At 37.8% G+C, this 9828-nt stretch overlaps 1 protein-coding gene across 1 annotated transcript; it reads right to left on the reverse strand.

Annotated features, from left to right (window-relative positions):
* Positions 1 to 1222: 1222 nt before the first annotated feature.
* LOC115365685 (deoxycytidylate deaminase-like) lies at positions 1223 to 8934 on the reverse strand. Its single transcript, XM_030060807.1, has 5 exons — positions 8848 to 8934; positions 7359 to 7494; positions 6364 to 6480; positions 5162 to 5258; positions 1223 to 1460 (listed from the first exon to the last, which is right to left on the reverse strand). The coding sequence occupies exons 1-5, from the start codon at positions 8896 to 8898 to the stop codon at positions 1409 to 1411; spliced, it is 453 nt and encodes a 150-aa protein (XP_029916667.1). The 5' UTR covers positions 8899 to 8934; the 3' UTR covers positions 1223 to 1408.
* Between the last annotated feature and the right edge of the window lie 894 nt (positions 8935 to 9828).

The raw sequence follows: 9828 nt of genomic DNA on the forward strand, positions 1-9828 counted from the left end.
AAATAAACAATAATTTTAGGCTATATATGTTTTTGTGATACGTGTATGCTCAAAGCAGCTAAGGAGTGACTGCAGTGATTTGTCGATATCCCAGAGTTAGTTGGGATATGGTCAAAACATATTAACAATATCCAAAACTGTAGGGAAAAGGAATTTGGAGTGGTAAAACAAGGCTGAGTGGTTGATCTGGACAGAGGAGGGGTGGAGCTCCTCCTAAAAGTAACAAATGAATACAAGTTGTTGAAACTAACTGAGCCTGATGTCACGGGCCCATGTGAACATGCAGGTGACATCAGGTGACGTGAGCTCAGCATCCTGCTGTGAGCAAGTGCAAAGACGCAAAGTTGTGATGATGACATCAGCATTATCAAATTGTTTTCACCATCCACGTAACAAAAGGGAAACGCCATTTCCAAAAAAAAATTTCCACCTTTGGGAGTGTTTTCCAAAAATTTCAAAAACAAAAATTTCCTGTGATCAGAGAGCCAAAATGGAAAAAAACAAGGTGTGTTTTCAAAAACATCCATCTCTGGTGGCTCGTTGCACTCACACATTCTTGCTTCTGAATCAAGAGCTGTGTGTGTATTCCACTTGTATACAATTGCTTGGACTTATGCATACAGAAAGTTACTTTAAATTGCCTGTTCCCACATTTAACTGCATTAAGATGAATATAAAGCTAAATTGAACTCTGATCTGACTCATATTACCTATGTAGAGTACAAACACACTATAACCCCCCCAAACCTGGTTAAAACAGGTGTAGAAACTATTTTCCACCACAGAAGCCTACTCACACCTGAACTCAATGATGAGACTGAAAATACAATTAAAACGTATTATTTTCCAAAGTTCTGAAACCTAAAGCCCATATAACTTATATCAAAATGTACAAAGACTCTCATAAATACATGAGATGATCCATAGTTATAAAGGATCGGAGATTAAAGAGCTCATGTGGGATTAAACCTCTTTATTTATCCAGCAGCAGAGAACACTGCGACTTATCCACCAATATCTTCCTAAGTTTCTTTTTAAAATTTGTTTTGGAAAAAGGTCCTAAGAAAAGTCCATGTCAGATTCATGATGTGTAGTGTAGAAAGCCACGAGACAATGAGTTCCTTCCCCAAAAAGTTTAAAAGTCAAATCTTTTTGTTGTCTTTGGAACTATGGACACAAACAACTTTACAGTCAAGTCAATGTATTGAGAGTCCTCGTACATTTCTAAGACTAAGGGAGTACAAGAAACAGATGAAAACAGAAAGATAGACCCTTTTACCACACTGAGCCACAGAGGGAGAAGCATCAAATTAAATGCTCTTGAACATCCTGGATATAAAAACTTTTTCTCTCCTCCCATGCCTGTCCTCCTCATTCACTGGCTCCCCAAGTTGAGCAGATTTCATTTTCAATTGGAGCTGAAGTCAATGACAAGCCGAGGCTCCTTGGGCTTGAGCTGCCTGCCAACACACAAGAAAAAAAACAAAAAACAAAACAACAACAACAATCATGAGATGCACAGATATGAGGACACACAGAAACAACAACACAGTGAAAACCTAGTTTAGGACAAAAGTCATTTTTATTGATGTCTATTAAAGAACCATGCCAGTGATTTTGCATGTTTAGCTTAATATCTACTATACTGTACTCTAATATACTTCACATTTCTGCTAATTCTTTCCCAAAGCAAGCAGTGACATTTTACAACTCTGATATCATTTTTCCTCGCTTTAATCCAGCCATTCATTCCACTACGATATGAAAATGAAAACGATATGAAACTTTCAGAGACTTCAAACTTTCTTCACAGCACTATTCCATTGCTGTAATAAAATCATCCACATTAGTTTTCCTAAAAGCTGCAGCACTGCTGTGTTTTGATGACTTGAAATTGGGCACAGTGAAACAGTCCCTCCGCTAGGGAAAATAGTCCCCAGGGAAACATTTGTTTTCCACAGCCAATTATCAGCTCTGTAGTTTATTCATGTTGATGACTTTGTTAGCCACAAGAGTAGAACATTATAAAGTGGCTGTTTCAACCAAAAATTCAAATTTATGAATGTGGTGAAATTAGTGCTGGGCGATATTACCAAAAATTCATATCACGGTATAAATTGCATCCCTCACGGTAACGGTATATATCGCGGTATAAATGTTGCAGTGTAAAACTTATCATGGAAGTGTTTCTAAATGGGTTTTTTAGATCCTTTGCAAGGCTAAATTGTTTTAAAAACAATAACAAAAAAAACAAACAAAAAAAAAAAAGATATAATGTAATTTTTTGAGCATTTATTGTCCAAAGAACAAGAGAGGTACAGATTTAGAAGTACAAAAATTCTCACAAAAATAAAGTGAATATTGTAAACAGTTCTCTTGTGCAAAAAGTGTCACAGAACATTTGGTTTAATATTTAAAATTAGCTGCAAACATAAACACTGAACTTTGGTTCCTCTACTCCAAAGTGCAAAATTTTGGACTAGAGGACTTTGGGGGGTTACGACGGATCTTTTGTAGCACAGAGGAGATACGTTGCTCAAACACTCAGTATGTAGTATTATGAGTTGTAGAACATAATAAATTATCTTGCAGGAGTAGATGTTTACCAGTAAGCTTGACTCCAATAATTTAACAATATGTTAAATTATTATTTGTTTTAAAAATGCAAATTACTTATCAAACAGACCTAACAATTCAACTACCAATGAATGAGCAGGAGTATGCCTGTGATAACACAGATTGAATATGAAAAATAAGCCGAAGTGATACCTCTTCTCTAAATAGACAAGCTAAGCCAGTGTGCTGCTGTTAACCAGTGAAACTACAGCAGAGTGGCACCTCTTCGCTTTGTTTCACAATCTATGTCAGTGCTGCAGCATGGAAAGTTTCTCTGCCTCTTTGGCTCGTGCGGTGCCGGGGCGGTTGTTATTATATGAAATTCCGAGTTAAAAATAGATTCCGTTTTATTTGGCTAATTCCGCGATTCCGTCCGCAATTCCGTGATCGATAAGTTGACGATACCACGGTAGAGCACAAATCTCTACCGTGGCTCAATTTATATCGTTTCTACCGTCATACCGTGTATACCGCGCAGCACTAGGTGAAATCTTTAGCACCCATGCATGTTTTGCAAACTGGTTTGTTTTGATGTAAAATGTGAGTTAATTGTAGTGAATAAAATGTGCCAAATATTCAAAATCACCTGTATGGTTGTATTAGTAGTAATTTTTAACAAGGTGGAAAGTTGCAGGTATGAACATATTTCTCTTATACATATGTGTCATCCCTCCCTCTTCCTCCAGGGCCTTCCAGCTCTGGAACAAAGCTGTTTGACAGGCTTTTTCAACTCGCCAAGAACAAAAGCTGTATTACAAGTGTTATATTATAGGTTTTGTTTTGTTCTCTTATATATCGGCTACATTGTACACATTCTACCACATATTGGGCTGTACTTTCATGGCGAAGCATTAAAACCTGGTGATATCTTTTGGCATCTGTCCAACTTATTCTTGCAGTTTTCAACACCGGCGTTATAAGCTCTATCCTAAGCTTTATCTGAGGAGAGTGGGTCGGCACAGGAGTTAATGCCACAGCAGGAAGAACACATTATAACATTATGAAAAATCAAATCAGCTTCTCTCATTTCCTTTAAAAACAGTCACTCCCTGCTACGTGATGCACACTGGCATTTTCTGGTAGAAGAGACAAAACAATTAGATTCTGCAGCGTCACACCATGTTCATCTTTATCTATTTGAAAGAAAACCCCCAGGCTTTAGGTGCTGCTGCCGGGAGAATTCTGGAAAGGAGAGGACGCAGGCAGCTGCTCCAAGCTCAAGGTATCCACAGTGGACAAATTACCTCTAGATTTAATCCAGGTATCCACTTAAGATAACGTGTGTGCAGGCCTACAGGCAGCAATAATGCCAGCTTCACTGGGACAGTCTTTAACCAATTAAAAGCATAGTTTTGATGTTTCTCGTTTGGCAAGATAAATGGTGGCAAATCATTACCTAAGGCTGTGACTGTGGAATATAAAAAGGACTTATTTAAAAAGAACTAATGTGCTCTTTTTGGCTTGCTCCAGTTTCCAGGAATTTCCAGGAAATGCTGGTCTTGCTTGCTGACTCAAATGCAAGTCTAGAAACGTCCTCTCTTGTTTGTTGCTGTACCTCTTCAGTGTGATTCTGTCCATCTTATGGTCCTTGTTTGTTCTACCTTACCGTTTTGATTTCATCTCCAGAAAATAAATACACAGGTTACTATGTACATATGTAGCCGATTTAAACTTTTGGGGGTAAACTGAGCCATAGGCTCAACTTGCCCCAACGTCACTGGCATGTTTTACCCCACAGCCTTCATTCTGACAAAACTGTTTCTCACAGGCTCAGATCCACCATTAGGTTAAATTTGTGAGCATGTTTTGTATCTCACAGGGACTTAAATTAACATGTAACAATGTCCAAATCTGATCTATTTTAATTAAGACACAAGGCTGATTACTTTAGTAATATGATTCATTTACGTGGCATGACAAAGTGTTTTGTCTCTGGTTTGTTCACCACTGTCTCCTTGAGTCCAAGATGGAATCCATAATGTGAACTCTGCTTCCTTAATTTGAGGTCACATGATTACTTTTGTTGGTTAGCTAGATACTGGAGTTATCTTATCTTATCTTACCCACTGGCTCGTCTCGCCACATTCTTCTCTACCGGTTCTGTGGGGCTGTCACATGTCTTTCAAAGGCGTGTGAAAACCCCAAAGTCAAAGTCAACCAGAACCCGATGGTACACATCAGAACATGGCAGGTTGATTCATTAAAAAACAAACAAACAAACAAACTTTACTTTTTTTCAACGTCCATATGTCGAGTGTTCTCTCCTCTCTATAATGTATTTATTATTTATTTTTGTTGTCTCCATACATTTATTCCTATGGAACGATGTAAAGCACCTACACCGAAAACACCTGGACGGAGCAGGTCTCTTCTCATTTTGGATAAATTCACTAACTAGAGTAGAGTGCAGTAGAGTAGAAAGAGACAGGGCAGGTTGAGGAAACAAAACACATCAGGGGAGTTTTGAGGTGAGATACAGCCAGTTTTGTTTTTTTTTTTTTGTTTGTTTTTTATGTGTGTGAGAGACAGAGAGGGTATTACTTACTGGTATGGTATGCCTGCCAAGTCCAGCATCCATCTGGAAGCAACCGTCTTTTCATCGTCATGGTACTTATCAGATAAATAGATGACATTCTTAATGCCTGGAGAGAGAGTGAGGAATGATGACGGGATGAAGGCAGCAAAAAGGCAGAAGAAAAGAAGAAATATTATTAGATGTCCTATCAGTAGAGTCATGCTACTTGTCAGATTAGATTGTAAGATACTCTAATAGTCTCAGTAAAGATTATACACATTCTCTGCAAAATCTGCATATTCACCAACTCTGTGATGAATGTGCATGTAACACACTTATTCTTCATATTCCAGCTGGGAAATCTCTGAGGCATTCCCATTTTTCCCAATGAAACGGTTAATGTTGATATAAAACACTATCATGCTGTGCATGCAGTGAGTCATGTTTGTGCATTTACATCTTTTTTTTTTTTAACTCAAGGGTGGCAATGATTTGCCTTTAGCAAACACAGTAGGTCTAACATATAAAGTTCATCCTGCATCAGCGCCCTCCCCAACATCACTAAATGTCTAACACATATAAGCTGTCAGCACAGAGCCACGTCTCATTTGCCCACTGCAAGTACAGAAACAAACATGTCTTCATTGAGTAAATGTCCAAGATACAGAATGAAACTGATTATTGATAATGTGGAAGATCAGACCCACTGCCAATGAATAAAAAAACAATTAAAACAGCCCAAATCCATTTCATATATTCAGGTAAACTTGAGATTTGGCTAAAATACATTTTCCTAATAAACTAAGAAAATAACAAGAAACCAGCTGTTTAATTTCCTCAAAATATTGATCCCAGGAATTGATTTTTATATTTGCATAATCTGCTTTGTTTGTGTTTGTTTATGTATTAAAAATGTGATTTTGGAAGCTGTTTTGCTGCACTGTGGAAGTGAATGGGGAACGTTGAAATACAGTATTCTAGATTAGCAGTTCAGCAGATCACAAAGGAACTAATGAGGTTGTTTTACCACCATGTGTGAACTAAACGACCCAGCGCCCAACCAAACTTCAGTTTAGTTGACCTTTATCAAACTTCCATGCAAAGCATCTGCTATCTGCATGTTGAATTCAAAAACATGAGCCCTTCCAAAATCTGTCAGTGGAACCCTGCAGACATTAGACTATAAAGTAAGTGTGTGTGTGTGTGTGTGTGTGTGTACTTTCCACACGCACCTGCCTGGATGAGGAGCTTTGAACATTCGTTGCAGGGGAACAAAGTCACATAGATTGTGCAGCCCTTCAAGTCAGCACTGTTCTTATTCATAATGGCATTCAGCTCTGCGTGACACACTGTGGGAGCAGGGGCAGGAAAGCTCCAGTCAGTGCAATAATACTCATTCAACAAAATCACCAACACCCTAGCTTCATTTAATTCACTAAGACACTGATGCAGTTCAAGATACATATGCATACATTTACTGCCATTTGTCTTATACTGGGAAAAAAACACATACTGTCAACATAAGACAACCCAGGAAAAAGTGTGAAAAATAAAAATCAGCTGATATGACCATGGTTTACTTTGTCACTCGCTGAGTTTTCTTTTGGTCTGTTTGAATGACAGCATCCTAGTATCATGCTGGCTATAATAACACAGTGCATTACACAATGTGCTGGTGAGCCTGTGAGGCTCTAGTTTCAAATATGTCATGATGCCTTCTCTGTTTTTTGCAGTTGGCAGCGTTTTCAAATCAACACAACTAACAGGCTATGGCATTTACCTGCTGTTACTGTAATCTCACTCTGTCTTTATCCCTCACATTCCTTTTAAACTGATGGCTGGACAGGCTGGACGGGTTTTGGGTAACAGTACTGACTACTGTTCAAATCCACTACTGTTCAAAAATTAGTTTTTCCCACATTTACATTGCAACAAACCATTTTGCAAATGATGCTGGGGTACTAGAGATTTCACATCATATAATCAAAACCTTCATTTTCAAATATGATTTTTTGCTGAAGCTTCTCTTCATTAATAGACACTTTTGCTAAATAAGAAAAAAGAGAGGCACATAGAATATTGATGTTTTATTATTTTTCTGTGTAGTAATAGGTCCTTAGAAGTTTGCAACCTGTTTTTTTTTTTTTTTTTTTTTTTTTTTTTGAGGAAGACACTGAGTGTGTGTGTGTGTGTGTGTGTGTGTGTGTGTGTGTGTGTGTGTGCTTACCATAAAAGTACTTTGTCTCCACAGGGTTATCACCTGATCGGCGCCATGGCAGCGTGTCATCACCACAACCATTGGGCATACCATTGTAACCCACACCAACAATCTTCTTCTCCTCGTTCACTATACAGGCTCCAACCTGTTTGACAATTGGACAGTTTTGTCTACCCATTAACTTTTAAACACATAACAGGGCACATAACAGTCAGTGTGTGTCAAGTTGCTAGCAGCCATCAGATTGGCCATAATCTATTTTCTCTGCTGGTATGAATTACAGAATGATAGCTGTAAGCAGCAGCTGATGGGATCCAAGCACAGAGCACTGCTGATTGGCCAGATCAACTTAATACTGCAGTGTTCAATATCTCAGTTGAATGGGATGAAAGACACACTGTTAACTTGTTTTTAGACCAGGTCAGATATCCCATGTGCCAAGTTTGGGACAGTGGACAAATTTGTAGAGGTTTGACAAAATTCTATATGGGAGAAAGCTGAGAAAGAGCTGCTACAGCGCCAGTGTCTGGTCAACCTGTGTAATTTTTTCCTGACTAACAGGTGAATTCTTGAAGCTGTTTGCCAAGGTTGGTTAATGTGGTTCTTATACAAATTATGAGATCCAGTTATTTTTAGAGTAGGAGGCTAAGAACAATAATAAATGTAGCCACAAAATCAGCAGGGCAAAAGCACAAAGTGCTAATTTGTCCAAAAAGTCGTAGCAAAAGAAGTTCACAGGCTAAATCCTAAATGTTGCAAAACCTTGGTAATTAGGCTCACTTGGACACTTTGGGGAACTTTTCACACATTTGTGGAATGGATGTGGAAATAAATATGATCAAGTAGGGGATGTTAAACCTCACATACATTTCCTCCACAGACAGATCACAGAGGTCCACTCAATTCTCTGGACATACCAGATTCACATTCTACCAAGTTAATGGCTGGCCTAGCACAAATCAAATCACATTTTATTTATAGAGCACATTTCCTACCACTGTAAAGTAAGCTTGTACATTATTGAGACATGTATGCAAACACTCACCCTAACACACACCCTAACTAAATGTCTGAGAAAAAAAGTACAGTCTTAAAGGGATACTTCACTCATAATACATTTGTGGGTATCAAGTGCTCACCGCGTGTTTCAGTCCCAGAGAAAGCTTCACTCACAAGCTTTCATGGCAAACTCATATTCTAAAACACTAGCCATCTCTGATCCAATGGAAGTAGATGGAGCCATAATTTTACAATTTTACAACAGCACAGTCATATGCTCATTTTTCTATTTCTCAGCATTCCCCTTTCACACTGATCAATTTAAATTGAGGCTGACAAAATTTCATGATCATGAAATACTAATACTACTAAGAATTTATTAAATTCCTCAGCTTTCCTCATTTCAAGTAGACTTTCCAAAAATGCTATGACCTGCAGGAAAAAAAATGGATGTGTGATGTGTGAGTGAATGGCTGTGTATGTTTATCTATGTGTTTACCTGCGTGCTTGGGTCCCTGCTCCTCTGAGCTGCCAGCAGGGCCACACCCATAAAATACTGTGCACTTTCCAGGATGTCCTCTCGCTTTCTGTTGCTACATACAGAAAATAAGCAAGAGAGGGACAATGAGCTTGGTAGCTTGGACAGGAGTTGAGCTGGTTTGCCACTGGGCAGGTTTTGAAATACATTAAAAATGACATATATATATATCTATATATATATAGATATATATATATAGATAGATAGATAGATAGATATATAGATATATATATAGATATACATATATATATATATATAGATATATATATATATAGATATATATATATATATATATATATATATATACACACATAGTATATAGATCTATATCTATATCTATCTATATATATATATATATATATATATATATAGATATATATACTGTATCCATCATTCTAAAAAAAAAATCGGATCGGATATTCTCTGTAATCGAAGTGGTAAATTAATGAGAAAAAATACTCACAAATGTATGAGCAAAAACCTCGAAACTTCTGAGATTAAGTCACAAATTTACGAGGAAAAAAAAGTCGGAAAAAATATTTTTGTTTTCTTTTTGTAACAATAAAATACCGGTGATGTAGCCCAGAATCACAATATTATCATCATGTAGGAGTTGCGTTGCAACATTATCACTATTTCTTTGGCTTTTAGAATTGCCTGCTCCTCTCTCTCTCTCTGCGTGTGCGCACAAGCCGGTGGGGCGGGATACACGTCAAGTTGGCAAATACTGTCAAGCCTGGTGCTTCACTTTACCAAGTTACACTGCTGTTGGCATCGGAGCCGTCCCTTTACCTGTTCTTTATTTTAAGGGCAGAAATGGAAAATAGTTTATCGCTGCATTGGAGGATAATCTGTCGCGCCATATCTGCGTAAAAGTGCAGGTGTGAACACTTACATTGCTGTTGTAATATTATGCCATATTTTAGACCTGTTGTGAGCCAC

Source organism: Myripristis murdjan, chromosome 9, assembly GCF_902150065.1.
Source record: "Myripristis murdjan chromosome 9, fMyrMur1.1, whole genome shotgun sequence".
Taxonomy (NCBI): Eukaryota; Metazoa; Chordata; class Actinopteri; order Holocentriformes; family Holocentridae; genus Myripristis; species Myripristis murdjan.

What these genes read in the sequence shown, in the direction of transcription:
- LOC115365685 (XM_030060807.1), bottom strand. Translation starts at nt 8,898, where the DNA reads ATGGGTGTGGCCCTGCTGGCAGCTCAGAGGAGCAGGGACCCAAGCACG. An exon ending in GGAGACAAAGTACTTTTATG is followed by an intron (nt 6,481 to 7,358) that starts GTAAGCACACAC and finishes CTGCTCCCACAG; the next exon opens with TGTGTCACGCAGAGCTGAAT. An exon ending in TTGGCAGGCATACCATACCA is followed by an intron (nt 1,461 to 5,161) that starts GTAAGTAATACC and finishes GTGTGTTGGCAG; the next exon opens with GCAGCTCAAGCCCAAGGAGC.